Source organism: Gymnodraco acuticeps, unplaced genomic scaffold, assembly GCF_902827175.1.
Source record: "Gymnodraco acuticeps unplaced genomic scaffold, fGymAcu1.1, whole genome shotgun sequence".
NCBI classification, from domain to species: domain Eukaryota; kingdom Metazoa; phylum Chordata; class Actinopteri; order Perciformes; family Bathydraconidae; genus Gymnodraco; species Gymnodraco acuticeps.
The window spans coordinates 246,666-266,651 of record NW_022991894.1 but is presented as its reverse complement, the minus strand read 5'-3'; the positions used below and the strand labels follow the sequence as shown (position 1 = coordinate 266,651).

The 19,986-nt window shown below is 40.6% G+C and overlaps 1 protein-coding gene across 1 annotated transcript; it reads right to left on the bottom strand.

Moving 5' to 3' along the window:
• Nucleotides 1–3,599: 3,599 nt before the first annotated feature.
• Nucleotides 3,600–19,278, bottom strand: pdgfbb (platelet-derived growth factor beta polypeptide b). Its single transcript, XM_034200052.1, has 8 exons — nt 18,550–19,278; nt 10,714–10,810; nt 9,671–9,727; nt 8,413–8,606; nt 7,829–8,011; nt 6,023–6,809; nt 5,189–5,343; nt 3,600–5,076 (listed from the first exon to the last, which is right to left on the bottom strand). The coding sequence occupies exons 1-7, from the start codon at nt 18,613–18,615 to the stop codon at nt 5,207–5,209; spliced, it is 1,521 nt and encodes a 506-aa protein (XP_034055943.1). The 5' UTR covers nt 18,616–19,278; the 3' UTR covers nt 3,600–5,076; nt 5,189–5,206.
• Between the last annotated feature and the right edge of the window lie 708 nt (nt 19,279–19,986).

The window sequence follows — 19,986 nt, the reverse complement described above, 5'->3', positions numbered from 1 at the left end:
GTAACTTCCAAAGCTGAAAAAGTGTGGGCACCCCTGCTTTAGATGAAAATAAGGAGCCCCTCCCCACGCCCCTCTGAGAGATATTTGGTTAAAAAGAACACAATGGTGCTCTAGAGGAGATTCAGGTGATAAGGTGGGGGGGGGGGGGGTTACCTTGGTTGCTGATTGGCTAATGGTTACACAAGACAAACAATCGTTATGACATCATAAAGTGGCCAAAATCTGATCAGCTCATTTTCAGACAGGTTTTTAAATAAATGGATCAGGACAAAAAGAGAGAATCTTTGTTCCTGAAGCTTTCAGAATCTCTTTCCACAGAGGGGACACATGTTGATGTAGAAGAGACATGAAGAAGAGAGGACACATGTTGATGTAGAAGAGACATGAAGAAGAGGGGACACATGTTGATGTAGAAGAGACATGAAGAAGAGAGGACACATGTTGATGTAGAAGAGACATGAAGAAGAGGGGACACATGTTGATGTAGAAGAGACATGAAGAAGAGGGGACACATGTTGATGTAGAGGAGACATGGAGAAGAGGGGACCAGGGTCGGCGTCATGGGGGGTCATTCGCGGGCCATGCCCCCCCCAAATGAGTCACTGTGCCCCCCCAACGCAGGGTGGGCAAGCCTTGTCACTTTGCCGATTTTTTCTTTTTTTTATCATATAGGCTAAGTGAAAACGTTTCCACTAAAGGTTTTTTGTGTGAAATACATCAGAAATAAATAATACAAATATAAAACACAGCCTGAGGTGTGCTCACTGCTGCTCTCTGATTGGTGTGTTGCTTGACCAATGACCCCCCGACCTTTTTTTTGTTATCATTACGTGGCTGAGTGTTTAGATGAAAGCCCAGTGGCGATCTGTTCATCTGTTAAACTGATTATACAGTAAAGCCATCGAAAATAATATGATATACAGTACAGTACAAGTACATGGGTCTCTGTGTTTCATTCAAGCTCTGTGTGTGTGTGGCACGAGCGCATTTTGTGAGTGCGCGAGCGGTAACGTGGAATGTTGTGGTTAGCATCTGGTAAGCTAGCTATGCTAACGGATATAAAGGGCTGTTTCTACACCAAGGTGGAGGACAGTCCTCTCCTGTCAGACTGAGAGGATCTTATAACGTCAGCTCAGTGAGGTAAGGACTCTCTCAGTGTTTAGATAGTTCACTTTAGTGTAAGTTATCTCAGTGGGTCTCAAACTGTTTGCTCACCATTTATGTAAGTATTTTCGAGGAATACCTTTATATGATCATTATAGTTATTAAAGAGAGAATAAATGAAAAACGGGTATGAAATACTATAGGACAGTAACACAAGAATACAGTTTAAAAGGGGAATGATTAGTGAAATATCCATAAAGAAAAAGTAAATCTGTGTACAGTTCTGTTTCATATGAATGCTGAGAGATGTAGGCTATCCATAGATCTCTTCATTTTGCTCTCAAAGTGCACCAGATTGATGCATTTAACTTCAATATTTTAAAAATAATCTTCCCGGGGGAGCATGCCCCCAGACCCTCCTAGAGGAGGTTAGGTCCACCCCCACCTAAAACATGTTCACATGGATAGGATACTAAATACATTTGCACACTTTTTATATGATGGCCTATGTCCATATCAAATCAAATCAAGTTTTATTTATATAGCACATTTTTCAACGATTTTTGGTCGAGACAAAGTGCTGTATATACAGTATAATACAAAAATAACCTACAGTAAAGACACTTTACAGCAAATACAACAGCACAGTTTGTGCAGAATATCAGTATGAGAAAACGACACCCTCTGTCCTTATATGTCTCTGTTTTGGTGGTCGTGCCACAACCGTGCATGTATGCACAAGTCATAGGTGCGCTGTACAATAGCACTACACCCCTGCAATGTGTGTGAAAGACAATAGACTTTACAGCATGTTTTTTTAAATTGAAGTTGCGTTGGTGTTTGTGTGTTGGTTGTTGACGGCAGTGTGTGCCCCCCCTTGGTAAATGATTTCCCCCCCATTCAAGTTGTTCTAGAGCCGACCCTGGAGGGGACACATGTTGATGTAGAAGAGACATGAAGAAGAGGGGACACATGTTGATGCAGAAGAGACATGAAGAAGAGGGGACACATGTTGATGCAGAAGAGACATGAAGAAGAGGGGACACATGTTGATGAAGAAGAGACATGGAGAAGAGGGGACACATGTTGATGAAGAAGAGACATGGCTTCCGGTAACTGCTAGAATCCACTTCAAGACACTGGTACTTGCTTATCATGCTGCGAATGGATCTGGCCCTTCGTACATCCAGGACATGGTTAAACCGTACACCCCAGCACGTGCACTACGCTCTGCATCAGCCAAACGGCTCGCTGCGCCCTCGCTGCGAGGGGGACCCAAGTTCCCATCAGCAAAAACACGTGGGTTTGCTGTCCTGGCTCCAAAATGGTGGAATGAGCTCCCCATTGAAATCAGGACAGCAGATAGCTTGCACATCTTCCGGCGCAAACTGAAAACTCATCTCTTTCGACTCCACTTCAAGCGATAGAACTATTAACAAAGCATTTATATACTAATAAAGGACTGGCTTACCTAAAGCCAGTTGAGTAGCACTTGAAATGTTTGGCTCTATGAAACCTGATGTACTTATATGATTCTGTTTTCTTCAAGGTTGTGTCTTCCTGGTCGAATGTACTTATTGTAAGTCGCTTTGGATAAAAGCGTCAGCTAAATGCAATGTAATGTAATGTAATGAAGAAGAGGATTTTGCATATAGGTGACCTTTAAAATACCCTTTGTTCTGCTCTGATTTGGATGGTAGTATCTCAGCTATTGAGTAAAGTGAAATTTGGCACAGACATCCATGATGTTTGGAGAATAAATCCTAATGACGTTGGTGACCCCCTGACTTTACCTCAAAACTATTGGATGATTTTCCATGAAATTAAACAAAAATGTATTCATCTTGATCACTTTTGTAATCCCTTTACTTCCTGCTAAATCACCAGGTTTACATTTGAATTTGTCTGCGAAACTAATGACACTCCCATCAGACTCAGCCATTTTGTGTTTAGTGGCCGACTTATAAGCAAACGTTAGTATGCTAAGAGGCTAAATTAAGATGCTAAACATGACAAAAAAAAGAACACCTGCTTAGCGTCAGCTTGTTAGCATGCCGACATTAGCATTTAGTACAAGGCCCTAATGTTTTTCTAAGTAGAATCTAGCATAGCAGACTTTGAGGGAGAACTCACAAAGAATTGCGCTGCTTTTGCGGCTACTAAGAACAAAGAAAGTAAGTACTTTTAAAAGCATCTGCAGGACAGATTGGCCCATAACTGAGCTGCTAAGAAAATAGCGTCTTGTGCTACATGACGAGTTGCAATTGAACAATAAAATATGCTGGGTTTGAGGTGCAATGATCCTTAACAATGTACTGTATTTTGTGAATCAGACCTTTAGACAAGTGATGAAGTTATTCATAGGGTTTTCAGCTAAATGTGAATTGACATGTTAGTATGGTTGGAATCAGTTTTGCTTCATTGTTCTCTTGAGTCGCATGTCCTTTCCGAAGCTAAGGTAAACTGGAAAAAAGGAATAAAAACACAAAACAAAGTAGATTCAAGCACATTAGCTTCTTATATCCATATGAAATAGCATTAGGTGGCAAAGTTATCACAAACATTCCGTTTTTTTCATCATATCTTATAATAAAACACAATCAGTAACAGTTGTAAGTTGGTATGAAGAATGTACAAGCCATGTTTTTCAATAACTTAAGATGTTTGGCATCACCAGAGAGTTTCCACTGGTTGTTACTAATGGAATTAGAAAGGAGACACAAAGAATATCTACATTGGCAATGCTTGGCTTTTTGCTTTCCAAATAAGGGACTTCTCATTTACTTGAGTTGACTCTTTTAGTTTTCTGTAATTTAAATGTCAAAAATGATGTGATTTAGATTATTCAAGCAAATACAGGGCGGGCGCTTGAAGGGAAATGTTTCGTAGGTGTTTCCCTTCTGAGAGTTTTAAAGGATTGTTTCATTGGGAGAGTCACAAGTATTTATCGAATAGAGGAACAAATACGTTTCGAGATGCACTAAAGCACACAAAACAAACACTGAAATAGAAGTTAAACCCTGCATGATCCTGTTAGAACCACCTGGTCATCACAAAGCATAGTAACATATCTCATCTTGCAGTATTTAAAGTATAAAAAAAGTTAATCCACAGTAATGGCAGAGATAAATAAATAAGAAACATAGCACAGCGTCAGGTCACAGGCGTAACGCTATCACCTCGTGTTCAGATAGCACCTTTTTCTTCACCTGGGACGAGATTTAAAAAATGCAACATTTGATGTTTTTGTCCTCTAATCGCTTCAGTGTAATTCCAGTGTGTTAAACATAATTAAATATGGTTAGACGAGAGAGACCATCGCTGTTTTACGGAGCTAAAAAATTATATCATGCTTCTGACGGTACATTTACACTCTCTGTTCCCATGATCTATCAAAAAGGAAATACTGCTCATTTCAGTCACTTGTTTTTACGATCTATTGATGATTGTCTCTATTATCGAAAATTCCTCAATGACACAAAAGTCCATTTATATGTCCATCCTTCCACCAAATGCACATTGTTGTCCGTCCTGATTGTGTTATCAAAAAGAAGTCTTTCAGCAACACACTTTGTCATTTGAACCCCGTAGCGACTCTGTCAACATGCTTCTCTCGGTTGATATCAAAACACGGTTTGCAGAAGAGTTTCGAGATTGCACTTTTGTCCTCAGCTCTACAGCGATGCAGTTTCAGTCCCCCACTTTTTCTCAGTCTTCGGGTGCCGTGTGTTACTTCCTACCAGCGACTGTCATCGTAGAGGCTAGCCGCCAAGTCTTTATTTATATTCCTTTTTCTTCTCACCCTCGTCTGACTCCACACACGTGTCGTTACAGGTTCACCAGACAGTCATTAGTAGTGTTACGGAGGAGCAGGACGAGCAGGTTACTGACAAGTGAATAAATACTTATATGAAGGAAGTCACTGCGCTTCACCTCTGGATCCACGAAATACACCAAGTTCACCTTGTGTCCCTAGAGAAGAAACATCAGTAAACATACTTTGAACAGGAAATAGAAAACATTTTGGATCATCATTACATTCGCAAACTATTCCCTTTTTCATTTGAATGTTCGGTGAACTCACCTGGCTTTTTTCTTAGCTCTACATTAGCATAGCTCTCATAGCTTTCTTGCTGATTCTTTTGCGATTCTTCCTCATCCTTTTCCGTGGACGGGCGGGGGGTCTGGGGCCCGTTGGAGCCGATGGAGACCTTGTGGTAGTCGTAGATGTTGTTGTTGCTGTGAAAATAGCATTAGCATAGCATTTTTAAAACATATCAAATATACGTTTTTCTCTTTTGGATCTCTTCAGTGGCGGTTCTAGACCAATTTGACTGGGGGGGCCACTGGGGGGCCAGTTAGAGGGGGGCACAATAAATGCAGGACGAAAAAGAGAACTAGACAGTATGAAGTAATTGCGTATAACAAAACAATGCAATACAGTTATTGGTATTTGTTTCAGTACACTTATTTATTTCAGATAGATCTTATAGTTATTACTGTTAGCTTCAGCTTAAGTTATAGTACAATGTTTGCACTAACACCATATTTATATAAAGATAAAGGCAATGAACAGTTACATCTCTACTTTACATAAGGGTGTCTGCACAATCTCACATTACGGCAACAAAATCCTGCGGTTTTTGGCAAACCGAGTACCAGAAAATATACATTAAAAAAACAAAACAAAAAAGTTTTCATTGTTAGGGGGGCCACAGGGGGGTCAGAGGTCAGTGTTAGGGGGGCACTGGCCCCCACTAGAACCGCCCCTGGATCTCTTTTATTGGGAAAGTTCTCGTAATAAAAACGTACAGTAGTTACCGAAGCAACAGAGAAACCATTTAGTTATCTTTAACTACTTCATTTTACTCTATACGTTGGTTTTTATGACCCCCCAGTATTCAATAACATCTCTCACCTGGTGTCTGTGTTGTTGTACGCAGGTGATGATGATGTTTTCCATGCAGGTGATGCTGCAGATCCTTTTCTTTCTGCCTCTCCTCCTCTTCACGTTTCACCTGCTGCTGCCTCAGAATCTCCTTCTCTTGGTCCAGCCTCTTGTGGAGAAGCAGCAGCTCCTTCCTCTCCTGCTGCAGTCTCTCCTCCTCAATCTGTAATATCTGCACCTCCTCAGGAGTGTCATTGTCTCTCCGTCTCGCCAGTTCTCGAGGATCTGGATTCGGCTCTTTGGTCGGTCTGAAACGGGTCCAAACTCTCTCGTTAGGCGCCTCAGTGGGATTGAATTTGGCTTCTGGTTTGTGAGTAACGGCGTGAGAGGAACTACCCGTCTGGGTCTTGGACAGAGGGTCGTCTCGCCGTAATGGATTCCTGTTTTCCTGATTCCCTTCTGTACTGTTTCGCAGCAACCCCTCCCCACCTTCTACCAACTCGTTCTTCTCCTCAACGCCAACATTATCCATTGTCTTGTTTCTATCTGAGACCCCAGCGTTCTTCCTCTCCATGTTCTCCGTCTGGTCTTTGGTCCCATGCAGCCTGGTGGAGTTATGTGTCCAGTGTGGAGCGAAAAGCAGAGCCTCTCCAGAGCGAGGTGCCTCCTCCCCAGCCAGGCTGTACCCCTCCCCAGGCTCGGTGAAGGTGTCTCCTCTGGGGCTCCAGTGCTGCTCCAGCAGGTCCTCCAGGTGGGCCCTCTGGGTCTGCTTCAGCTCATCCCACTGATGGAGGTCATCCTTGGAGTGCACCTTGACCTTGGGCGATGAAAGGAAACACAATTAAATTCAAAATGTTCCAGTTTGGTCCGTTGATGCCCAACCAAAATCCTATACTATCTTATCTAAATGCATTAAAATGACTAGTCACAAAAAAGGGTGTTAATGAGTAGATAGACAGATAGATAGATAGATAGATAGATAGATAGATAGATAGATAGACAGACAGAAAGACAGATAGATAGATAGATAGATAGATAGATAGATAGATAGATAGATAGACAGACAGAAAGACAGATAGATAGATAGATAGATAGATAGATAGATAGATAGATAGATAGATAGATAGATAGATAGATAGATAGATAGATAGATAGATAGATAGATAGACAGACAGAAAGACAGATAGATAGATAGATAGATAGATAGATAGATAGATAGATAGATAGACAGACAGAAAGACAGATAGATAGATAGATAGATAGATAGATAGATAGATAGATAGATAGATAAAAGGATAGATAGATAGATAGATAGATAGATAGATAGATAGATAGATAGATAGATACATAGATAGATAGATAGATAGATAGATAGATAGATAGAGAGATAGATAGATAGATAGATAGATAGATAGATAGATAGATAGATAGATAGATAGATAGATAGATAGAAGGATAGATTATATACATGCTGGTTTTGTAAGAATGTATTCGTTATGTAAAATATCTTCTGTTAGGTTTGCAATAGAAAAGGTTATCCACAAAGGAACAATTACTTTTATTGTGAGGGTCCAAGAAGTATTGAGCAATAGTTACGATGTCTACAAGCAGGTTTTAAGGTCATAAGTTGGTCCATGCATACATTTGTATACATTCTTTGTCCAGATTACTTATAAAAGTGCTTAGAGTTGCAGTTGTGTATTGAGGTTTGTTGGATACTCTGAGCAGAAGAAGGCTCTTTTCTTGTGGTCACACCCTTATTACTTTGTGTACCACTCCAGCCTAATATTCAGTCATGATTTAAAGCAGTACATCCAGTACACAAATACAATATACCTGTCCGTGTCCTTGGCTGAGTGTCTGGTTTTGGTGCTGGTGGTTGTGTTGTCTGCGAGAGGATTTTTTCTTTGGCGGAGGGAGACGTGGAGCCTGTTGACATCGGCACTCTACGTGATCCAACACCGACACCACGGCTTTAGCGTAAGTTGGCCTTTTGTTGACATACTCAATCTTCATGACCTAGAGAGGAAGATAATCAAAGTCAAAAGTCAACTTTATTGTCAATCTTTCAGTTTGTGTGTACAGACAGAGAGATCGAAATACCCACTCACAATCCCAAAAACAAAGATATATAAAAATATGTATGCAAATATGTATATACCTACACAATCAATAGACACATTTATACATATGCACACATTAAGACCTAAATAAAAACACAACAATCAATATATACAAAATAACAATCAATTCAATATCTTTGAGAATGTACATTAGTCAAAGACTGTCCATAGCAGCGTAAAACTAAAAGTGTCGGGTGCCCGATTTGACTAATAAGATGGCAGTCAGAGGGGATAACAGTGTTTCCACCATATCATTTTTTAAATGTTTGGATATTTGTGTCCTGTGTGGTTGTGTACCTGCAGGCGTCTGGTGTGCGTTGCCACGGGGACGCAGTGCATGCTCTTGGTGTTGCAGCAGCCGGAGCAGCGCTGCACCTCCACGCAGGGCGGCCATAACAGGAAGTTGGCGTTGCTGCGGTCCAACATCGCCCGGGTGACCTCCACCACTTCTGTCCGAACTTTACACAGAGCCTGCTGCGCCGGCTGGGCGTCTGAGGGACGAGAGATGAGTGTGAGCGAGGAAGGAATATGTACCAGTGGTTTCCACTCATTATGCATTTGTTTTAGGCATGTTGAATCTCTTTGTGGTTGTTTTACATCTCATGTAGTTGTTTTCTGTCTTTCTGTTGTAATTTTGTTTTGTCGTCACCTTGCATACATTTTTTGTAATTTCTCCTATTTACTTTTTTTACATCTCTTTTTGGATGTTTTTATGCCCTTTGTGGTTGCTTTGTTTCTCTTTATAGTCATTTTGAATCTCTTAGTGGTAGCTTGTGTCTTTTTTCAGTTGTTTTTCGACTCTGTGTTCACTTTGCATCTCTTTAAGTCACATTCCTTCCATTTTTGACACATGTATATAGTGAGATAAGTAGCTCTCACCATTGAAGCCCAATTGGTTTAATACAAAGTAACTTTTGACTCGTGCAGCTCAACTGTCCTGCATTAGCACCGCAGCATCCACTAAAGCCGGTTTCTAGCTGATGCAAAGCAGAAACAAGCTGTGGGATTATAATATGAAACTCATGCATTCCAAATGAGTAGACATGCTACAGCTTCCTCTTATCAGACATGAGGACATTTTCCTGCAACTGTTTGACGTACACAGATAAGATATGAAACATATTCTACATGATGATTGATGTAGGGTATTAGTATCTCCTCATGCAGGAGACGTAGACTGGTGTTCAGTTATTCAGACATCTGTTTTATCAAAAAGGTTAATGGGGAGGATTTGACCGTGTCACTAAAGCCACACCTGTCACATCAATCAACTCCCAGGAAGAGCAGTCCTTTACTAATGAGGATGGAGTACTTTGCATGTCATGAGGAAAATCAGGAATCCTCCACATCAGCACTACAACCGTCTAATAAACTATTTATGGGTTTGAATGCACACATATTTAACCTTAAGACCATACCATGAGGTTGTGTTTGTCAAGATCCAAAGAACTTATAGCAGTGAGGATCTTTGTCATAATTGACAATACATTCACATATTTAGTGCAACAAAAAGGCCTTTTAAATGATATAAGGATTGGGGGGGGGCTTATCTTACCAAGGCTCCTTGGTAGTCTGTGGCCTCCGTTCGCTGCAGAAGTCCCGTCCTCCTCATCTGAGAGCAAACAATAAACAAACACAGCCTATGACTTGTGTAAACACAGCAAGTGATTTATGAATGGTGTTTATGGCATGCGGTGCATATTGTGTTCTGAGGCCTTATAGCGCCCCCTGGATGTACGGAGACAAAATGGGAGCTGAAGAACTGGCATGCGGAGGGGAGGGGGAGAGGGGGAAACAAAGAGGTGTGAGGGGGGGTTAACGTCACATGTGAGGGTGCTTATGAGCATGTGAAAAGGGGAAATAAAGACATGGATATAGCTTAAGTATGTATTGCATGGGTGTATTTTCGTGTGTGTGTGTGCGTGTTTCTAAGACCATATGTTGTGTTCTCCCTGCTCCTTGTGACTCCACTTGTTTGTCAGAGTTGGTTTTATTACTGGTGATGTTTACTAGTCACAATTATGGTATAAGTAACAACTTGTTGCCATGTTTATTTGTAGGTTATCATTGCTTTGCTTCGCACATTTCATGTTTTATTGAGTGAACACTTGATTACAAGTTTCTACAATTAGAATATAATCTCAGAATATTAATTTCTGCATTTATGATAAAATCACAAATCAGCATATTGTGTTTGTTGTTGCATCACTGGCCTTCATGTATTACCTTGTGTATTCATCAGCTTCATTTAAAGAGACTCTAGGTCAATTAATAAAAGACATACCACTCAAATATAAATTAAACAAGGCAGTTATGCCAATGTTTCCACAGAGGTGACTGGTATCGTACAGCACTGAGACACGGATTTGAAAGCCGCATAATGACAGAGTTATGAGAAACATTCAATCGACAGAAGAATTTATACATTAGAGAGCATGGAACGTGTTGACTCGAAAACATTTCACTTGCAACTGTATTGACACTGCTGTTTTTATTTCATTTCAAAGCACTTTTGAAAGGATACTCACTAGGCCAAAGGTTAAACACCATTCTCACACACCAATGTTTTATGAAATATCAGAAGTTGCTGGTCTTTACCTACGGAGTCAGAGAGCAGCAGCAGCTGGAGGTCCTCTATGGAGGAGATGGGGCTGTTTCTAACCAGCTCCACCAGGGCTGCAGGCAGAGGATCCCCCTGAAACACACCAGAAAGAAATCAAACATATTACTCTGGAACATGAGTCTGGGATATAAGGACACAACCATTGAGTTTTTCAGCCGTGCATGAGACAATAAGAACATCTATTTGAGTATTTCCCACCCGGAATTCATCCTGCATCAAACATCACAGAGTTCTCCAAACATTCCTCTCTGAGGAAAGGGAAGGAAGAGCACCACAGCACGTCTGCAGCAGTGTTTCAGTGTGTGGTGTGTGTGTGTGTGTGTGTGTGTGTGTGTGTGTGTGTGTGTGTGTGTGTGTGTGGTGTGTGTGTGTGTGTGTGTGTGTGTGGTGTGTGTGTGTGTCGGTGTGTGTGTCGGTGTGTGTGTGTGTCGGTGTGTGTCGGTGTGTGTCGGTGTCAGTGGCCTAGCATTACTATACTTGTGGGGACCTAAATCTGTTTACACAGTCCCTTATGGGGACAAAATGGAGGTCCCCATGAGGGGAATCATTAATTTTAGGGTGAAGACTTGGTTAGGGTAAGGTTAAGGGTAAGGGTTAGGGTTAGGCATGTGTTGGTTATGGTTAAGGTTAGGATAAGTCTCCAGGAAATGCATGTAAGTCAATGTAATGTCCCCTGAAGTGATGTATACATGGTATATGTGTGTGTGTGTGTGTGTGTGTGTGTGTGTGTGTGTGTGGTGTGTGTGTGTGTGTGTGTGTGTGTGTGTGTGTGTGTGTGTGTGTGTGTGTGTGTGTGTGGTGTGTGTGTGTGTGTGTGTGTGTGTGTGTGTGTGTGTGTGTGTGTGCTTGACTTGAGGAACTAGAGGTGATCAAAATGAAAACAAAATTGCATTTGTTCTATAAGAAACCCCAGTGTGAAAATCGACAGGTCTTTTGATACAAACATAACAACTATTATTGTTAGTTTATTTCAACAGTGGGATCTTTACTGACATATTTTTGATAGGACAAAACTTCCCAAAAGTCTCGTAAACTGGCATCAACCGCAGAATGTATTCCAGGCATCGGACAAAAAACACGTTTAAAAAAACTTGTGTAAAATGCTTTTATTTATTTTTATTTACTTTACTATTATTAATTTATTTTTAATAATTATCTTATTTATTTCCTTATTTTTACTTGTAACCGTTTTACTTAATTTATATTTATGACTTTATTTTATTTCATATTCTGTTGTACCATTGTATTATTTGTCATTTGAATGGAAAAGTCCTCTGTGACTTTGACACAAGCTAGCCGGAAGATGTAAAATGCTGATTCATGAGTCATTCCTGCTAAACTATGGAGTTTTTATAGCATGGAAGCTATAAACAATATGAGGCTGTGTCACAACAGGAAACTTAATAGTAGGACAATTAATTTGAAGTTGTCTTTGTTGTAAATAACACCAGGATAAGATAACACTTAGTGCTAAACAACACAACCAAATGAGTCCATACCACCACACCAAGCAACAACAGCTCTACATGGTGACTCTATGGAGTGGGTGTGGGTTTAACCCCCCCAGTCATTAATGGGCAGGAGGGGGGTATTAACCAAAGCGGACACACAATGGTCACTAAGAGCAGGGTGAATGACTATTGGCGTTGTGTCTTCTCATCTGCTAACATTTAGGGGTCAAAGGAGCCAGGAAGGAGTCAGGAAGTGGGGGAAGGAGTGATATGGAGAAGAGGAGATGGAGAAGGGAGGTGCATCTGAAGAAGAAAAGTGGGATAATAGATGAATAAAAGACGGGTTAAAATGGACAAGGATCAGACATGGGTCGAGAAACTTCCTCACGTTGCTTTAAATGCTGTGGACGTGCTTCATTTGCTGTCGCATGGTGACAAGGAACCAATGAAGATGGACTCAAAGCAGCCAATGTGGACACACTAGGACCAACAGATACAATATGAACTCATATCTGATCTCTAATCTTTCCCTGCTTGATGCTGTGTAATAGCATTTGTATTTCTTTGTGTTTAAAGCCTCTTTCATACTCATCATTGGACATTATATGTTAGATGGCACTGGCCTTCTCCCACTATAAGAATGTTTGGATTTAAAAGGATCCACTTTCTCGCTTCCTTAAAACTGTAGGATTCAACTTCTCTAAGGAGACACTCTGCCTAGTTGTTCTTCTTTATTACTAGCATCAGGAAAACAAGCGTTTATGTTTAAGGCTACCTCGGACTGGAATAATTGACCTTCTAAAATGTTACCTTAGACATCCTCTGGTATGTTAAGCTAATTTCATCTCCTATTTTAGGACAAATATGCATGTTTAAAATGACATTAATGAGCATCTGTCTTTGGCTACTACTACTACTACTGGCTTTCAATTGTATTTCAAAAAGTTAAAAAAGAAGATGTCATCAGATTAGTGGTATAGAAAATAGTGATAGCATGATTATATTGTCTTTTGGTTTTTCTGTAAGTTTAAGTAGTCAAATATTTGGTGTGTTTGTCCGTTGATACTTTAATGTTTCTTTAATAGTTTATTTTCTGTGTACCACCCCGTCAAGAACAAGATTACCCATCTCAAGGGGCTTACTCTAAATACAAAAATGTGCCTTAAAATGTCTTAGGATACAAATACATCAGCAATTTGGAACCATACAACATGTAAAGGACTACACATCGTAAATTAAATGTAACAGTGTAGGTCCGGTCCGGTGCAGTGTGTAGGACTGTAGAGTATAATGAATCCCTACGGGAAGCAGGTTTTAGCCAAAGGAAGCAGCCATCCATGCATGGACATGTATTCTCATCCTGCCTCTACTGTACGCCACTGACTTTCCCCCATTGTTAACGGGCTTTTCAGAGCGTTGAATAATACACGGGGAAATGCCTGCTGTATTACGCTCACATGTCTGAGCTGTCCGTCCCCTCAGGAGTCATCACCGTGATTTCTTCCCCTCGCCAAACGGAGCAAAAGCCGCCTGCTCGGCTAATTGTGTCTGATGTTAATTATAGGATGTGTGCCTTTGTTCACGGTGGTGCCTGCTGCCATGACGATTTGTGTCTAAGCAGGAAATACTAAATAAACACTTTGGGTTCTGATAAACAAAACAGATGTAAACACATTCAAAACAGAATGCGTAAACACACATCGAGAAAGCTCAATGTTTAAACGAAGATAATAATATCAAGATAGTAAAATAGTAGGTTGTGGAGGAATGTCATAGGACCTGTACTTAGGTAAACAAGAGCGTAAACGAATGAGGGTTTATAATAATCCTTATATTTATTATAGCGCTTTATCAATGACTCTCAAAGCGCTTTACAAATACAGATCATACATGTAATGGTCATCTACTGTGGACAATACCCACAGGAGCAAATTCGGGTGAAGTGTCTTGCCCAAGGACACAACGGCCTGACGCAGTGGCGGGTTTCGAACTGTTCCCCAACGCCCCCTTGATCTGATGATCAAACGCACAGACCACTGCGCCACCCGTCCCCAATCGAGGCATCAAACCAGGGCTGCCTATAACTAATGATTGTTGTCAATTTTGATTATTTTCTGTATTGATCTGGTAATCGTTTGGTCTGATAAAATGCAAGAAAATAGTGAAAAATGTACATCCTGATTTCTCAACCTTTAAGGTGATGTCTTTTGTTGTCAGTCCAAAACTTAAAGATATTCACTTCACAGAATTTAAGACAGAAAAAACATCTCTATATTTGAGAGGCTGAACACAGCCCTACCATTGTTGCATTAAAAAGTACATGAATCGATAATATGTGATTATTTTTAGTTTTGCGTTTACCCAATATTGCACTTATAGCAATGATAGTTATGATGTTGCTAAACTTCGATAAATTGTGGAGTCCTACTGTCAATCAGTTAAAAAACACAGAAAACTTCTTATAAAGTGTGTAACAAAACCATTATTGTTGTTCAATATTGTCTCGTACACTTTTTGTCTTTTTACATCGTCCAAAAAGATCCCATTTTTGGACGTAATCCAGCCCTTATCACCTAAAGCAAGCTCCCGTCCCCTGGAGGTGTGTTGGAGGTTTTGAGGACTGCCAGGTCCCGGCTGCAGTGGGCAGGAGGAGGAGAGGAGCGTCTAATGGCTCATAATTAGGGGGTCGAGTTTGCTGCAGCACACGTGTGGAGTTTCACGTGTGCTCGTTGAAACTGCGCCTAAACTGGAATGTCTGAATAAATGTGACTATAATTAATTCCTTTGTCATGATTTACGCTCTGGAAAGGCGCCTAATGCAATCAAGGATAATGATGAGTTTGTGCTGTAAATTAAATTCCTCTTTGGTGGTCCACATTTTAAATCTATACGTGTATACAGTTGAATGTTCTTATGATAATGTTCTTTTTATAGGGTTTGTGATTGAAGCTTGCTGACTCCAGTAAGACTTGGGGAACTCCTGGTTGTGTACCTCAAAGGCTAACTTTCTCCCTTCAAAACGCCTGGCCTGTCAAATGTGAGCTTTCTTTTTACATGTGGTGCCTAGAGAGGCTATAAAATGCAAAGACAAGCTGATGACAGGGATCTCAAGTCATCCATCATACAGTAGCTGTGTTCCACCAGAAATCCACCTTTATGTTAAGCTTTCATGGCTACGGTAAATGCATACACTTAATAGTATAGGTGGGGTAAATGAAAGGGGGGATAAGCGCACGTTAAGACGGCAAGAATGGTTTTTCCATTAATTAAAAGCTTCCATTATGAGCAGAAGACCTGGTTGCACATTTCCCAATACCATGCTACTCCAGCTGTCTGAATGAAAAACTCTTTCTGACTTGTTTAAAAGGTCTACTTCTATGACTGACTTGTTAACTGTGTGTTTTGACCCCATTTCGTTTCACAAGTGGCTGACACTGGTGGTTCATTGTGAAGATTGACTTCCTGGGTCGGAAACAGAGAAGAAATACAAAAAATAATCTGATGAAATGTGCATCTGGACCTACTTCTATAGCCTTCATTTAGGCAAAAGAGGCAAACGTGTTTGAAATGCCATTCATCTTGAAGACTCACTTGACCTAGACGAGACCCTGAGTTAAGATTTTGTCTTCCTGTTTGAACCTCGGGAGACGTCAGAACTTCACCCATCGAATCATGCGTGCATATTTCACCGTAGCAACGTTCATTACTCTGACAGATGTGTGGCAGAAGTGGTTCACTGGAGGTGGAACTTAAGTAAACAGGGCATCAATGTCTTCATTCATGGTAACATCCATGTCACAAAACACTTAAAAAATACATGACACTTAAAAGTGGGGTATGTATAGTTGAGAAAACCGGCTCGAGATCGCTAGAATTTGAAAATACACAACCGGAGAAAAGCTGCCACTTCCTTACAGAGCCCCTCCTCCAACACACACGAACGCGCACATGACCAATGAGGGCACGAGATAAGTTTGTGCCCCGATGGAAGGCTGACAGGCAGGTAGGCCATCCAGTTACTTTAGCCGGGCCGGCTAAACGGATTGGTTGTACTTTTTACAGTACCACGGCTTCCACAGATGAAATTTTTTTATGGATTTTTTGTCAAAGCACTTCAGATATTCATTGCTATCGGGATGTTAAGAGCATTCCATGGAATATAACAAAAAGTGTATCTCGAGCCGGTTTCTGAAACTTACCTACCCCACCTTTAAATGGAGACAACCCCATTGCATTTTCAGGTAAAATTGTCATTGCGTTCTGCACTTAAATATCAATAATTGAAGTGTTTTAGACCCTCAACGTCTGGCAACACAGGTGATTTACATTGTGTTGATGCATGACAAATATTTCACACCACAACCAGATCCTGTGTCATCTTGGCTCCAAGACATATTTCACCCTGAGTGTCAAAAACAATCTCTCACGACTGTGGTATCCCATGGTCGTCCACTGTGACTAACATGTGGTCTCTGCAGCATCACGTCACAGTAAGACGCTGCTCACTTTAAAGGTCCCCTATGATACTGTTTTTCATCAGTATATTATAGGTCTCAGATATATACAAAACATGTCTCTGAAGTGTTTGGCTCCAAACACCAAACAGATCGTTGCAGCATTACCCATAATCCCCTCTGTTTCAGCCCTGTTTCCAAAGTGCTGATTCTCTGTCTGTTACTTTAGATGAAATTAAGGAGCCCCTCCCCACGCCCCTCTGAGAGACATTTGGTTACAAAGAACACTTAGTGCTCTAGGAGGAGATTCAGGTTATAAGGTGTGGGGGGGGGGGGGGTTGCCTTGGTTGCTGATTGGCTAATGGTTACACAAGCCAAAAAGTCGTTATGACATCACAAAGTGGCCAAAATCTGATCAGCTCATTTTCAGACAGGTTTTTATATAAATGGATCAGGACAAAAAGAGAGAGAATCTTTTTCCCTGAAACTTTCAGAATCTCTTTCCACAGAGGGGGGGGGGGTCACATGTTTATATGTTCATAATAGGTGACCTTTAAGAACTCACTCAACATCTGGAGCAGCATCCACTTTACCCCGTGGAGCATCCAGCTGCTAAAGAGCCTCTCATGGCAGCCAGCCTCTGTTTCCTGGATCATCACCCCCTCCTTCCCATTGTGTGTGTGGTGTGTGTGTGTGTGTGTGTGTGTGTGTGTGTGTGTGTGTGTGTGTGTGTGTGTGTGTGTGTGTGTGTGTGTGTGTGTGTGTGTGTGTGTGTGTGTGTGTGTGTGTGTGTGTGTGTGTGTGTGTGTGTGGTGTGGTGTGTGTGTGTGTGTGTGTGTGTGTGTGTGTGTGTGCCCCTGGGCATCCATTCATTCATTATACCAGTTAATGGGAGGAATAACAGTTATTTTCTGCAGGGAGGATCCCAACCAATGCACAAGCAATAAGGGAAAGACAGGTTTTATTATAAAACTAAAGCAGGTGCACTAAATCTAAAAAATAAAGAAAAATCTACTTGATATGAATATATTGTTCGTTGTAGTCTTGATGATGTTACTCATAATTTAGCTCAATAAGAGAAATACAATAGAATAGAATAGAAGTGATACAAGTGAAAACCCTTCATTTAAAGTCATGTATACGAATTTAGTGAAACAAGTAGCTTACTGTAAGTAGCCAAGGCTACGTTTCTTTTAGCTAGCATACTTTAAAGCTAGGCTATTTCCTGTCATAGCTTGTGCTGCATTTTCATTGTTTGAATCTAACAAACATTTACTGAAGTAATTGTAGTTTATTACTGTTACTTTATACTTCTACTACTACGATACAAAGAGAAATATGGTATTTTGTTAGGCCCCACATTAATTTTACAGCTAACGTTAGTAACTTTACAAATGAAGATTTCTGCACTAAAAAAAGTTATACTAATATTATGTTTTGTTATAAAATAAGCTAGCTTGGTCGATTAATCAACTAGCCGATGTTTTTTTAGAATGTTCTGCATTTAGTACGTATATTGAGTACATTTAGCTTATCACACTTACTTTTACTCAAGTAAACTTTAAAATGCATGACTTTTACCTGTAACAGAGAATTTTATAACAATGTGGTATTAGCACTTTAACTTACAATAAGTATATACATACTTCCCTCACTGCTCAATTCTCAATAAAATATGTTTTAATTTGATCTGTATATGTTATGATAAAAAAACACTACTCTCTATTGCTAGCTTTTAAGGGTCGTTTCATTTATTTGAGTTGTAATTGTTATTTTATTCTATGTTGCACCTACGGGACCAGCACAAAGGATATCTCCTTATGCCTTAACACTGACAATAAAGTTATTGAAATGTTGAAAATCTTGAATCATCTCTAAAACATCGACAGTTTTGACGCAAACTCACCTCGGCTGCGCCAAACCGCAGACACGTCGCCAGCAGCGCGAGCAGCAGCTGTACCCACGAGCTCATCTTGCTGCCCAGCCTCGAGCCACTTTGACGGACCGGGCATTTATGGAAGCGCGAGGGACCCCTCAGCACTGCGCGCGGAGGGACAGCGGCTCGTCCTGCGGAACCGCGTGCGCGTAGACGGTCCGTCCGCACCACTATTGTCTCTTCAGAAGAAAATATCCGAAGAAGAAGATGAGAGAAGACGAAGAAGCTCCAAAGTACTGATGAATAATAACCTTCCAAGTTGTAGTCAGTGTTCTTCAGTCTTTTTCTTTTAGTCCACCTTGCACACAAGTCGCAACTAATTTACTCAAACATTTCCAAGTCACAAACTTCGCCTAGAAAGCAGTCCTTAAGAAAGTATCAATTAATCCAAGGATGCCCAGTTTTAAAAAAATACAATATATCCAACTGACGTCTTTCTTTCCAAAAGCGATGGTCTTTTTTTAACCGATCAGAATTGTCAGCACGGTAGTTTGCGGTGCTCTTCTTCCAAGAAGTCTTATCAATAAGAAACGCAGTGTGTGTCTCGGAGCGCCTCAGCCTGCTGGAGCCGCCTGATTACGCAGCGCTGTGGTGGAGCTGAGGGGAAGAGCAGCTCTCCAAGAGTCTCTCTCCCGCCCCCTGTCTGAAGAATGGTCCTCTGCACACAAAGCAGCGACATCAGTCCACAACGAGCTCTTCACACACACAGCAGCCACTCTGAGCTCTATTTCCTCTGTCGTGAATCATTTATGCAGATATTCCTGAGGCTGGGCCAATCAGTGGGTTAGTCTGATCTGAAGTCTGTGTCAGCCACATGATCTGGCTTTAAATGATAGTATTATTATTATATTTAAATATATCAACATAGTGTTAGTATGTATGCAGTGGTTGTATAGTAATGCGGGGTACATTAGGTACTTGATTGTTTTAATTCATTATACTTTATCTTTGTCTACTCAACTATATTAATTTCATAGTCCTTAGTTCCAGGTTAAGATTTTATATATACATGATTTCTTCAATGCAACAGTGCTTAGATTGCTGCAATTTGACACACTACAACTAAAATGCTACTTACCCATGCACCTGTATTAAGCATCTAATAATATAGTTTAACATGTGATAATATAGCACTCAAAGTTATTTTTCTGCATGCCAACTACTGTACTTAACAACCACATTCACATTTAATTGTTTGATTTTGAATGCAGCGCTTTACCATGTAATGGAATGCACAGATGGTTGGTTCACTACAGCGTTATAAACCCGATATAAACAAAAGCTGCAGTGGTTTTATGCTTTAAATAAAACAAAATGCTGCCAAAATAACATCCTAATGACACAGATTTGTAAATAGTATCATGGTTCAGCATCGATCAAGGCTCTGCCAACATTTGAGTTGCTATC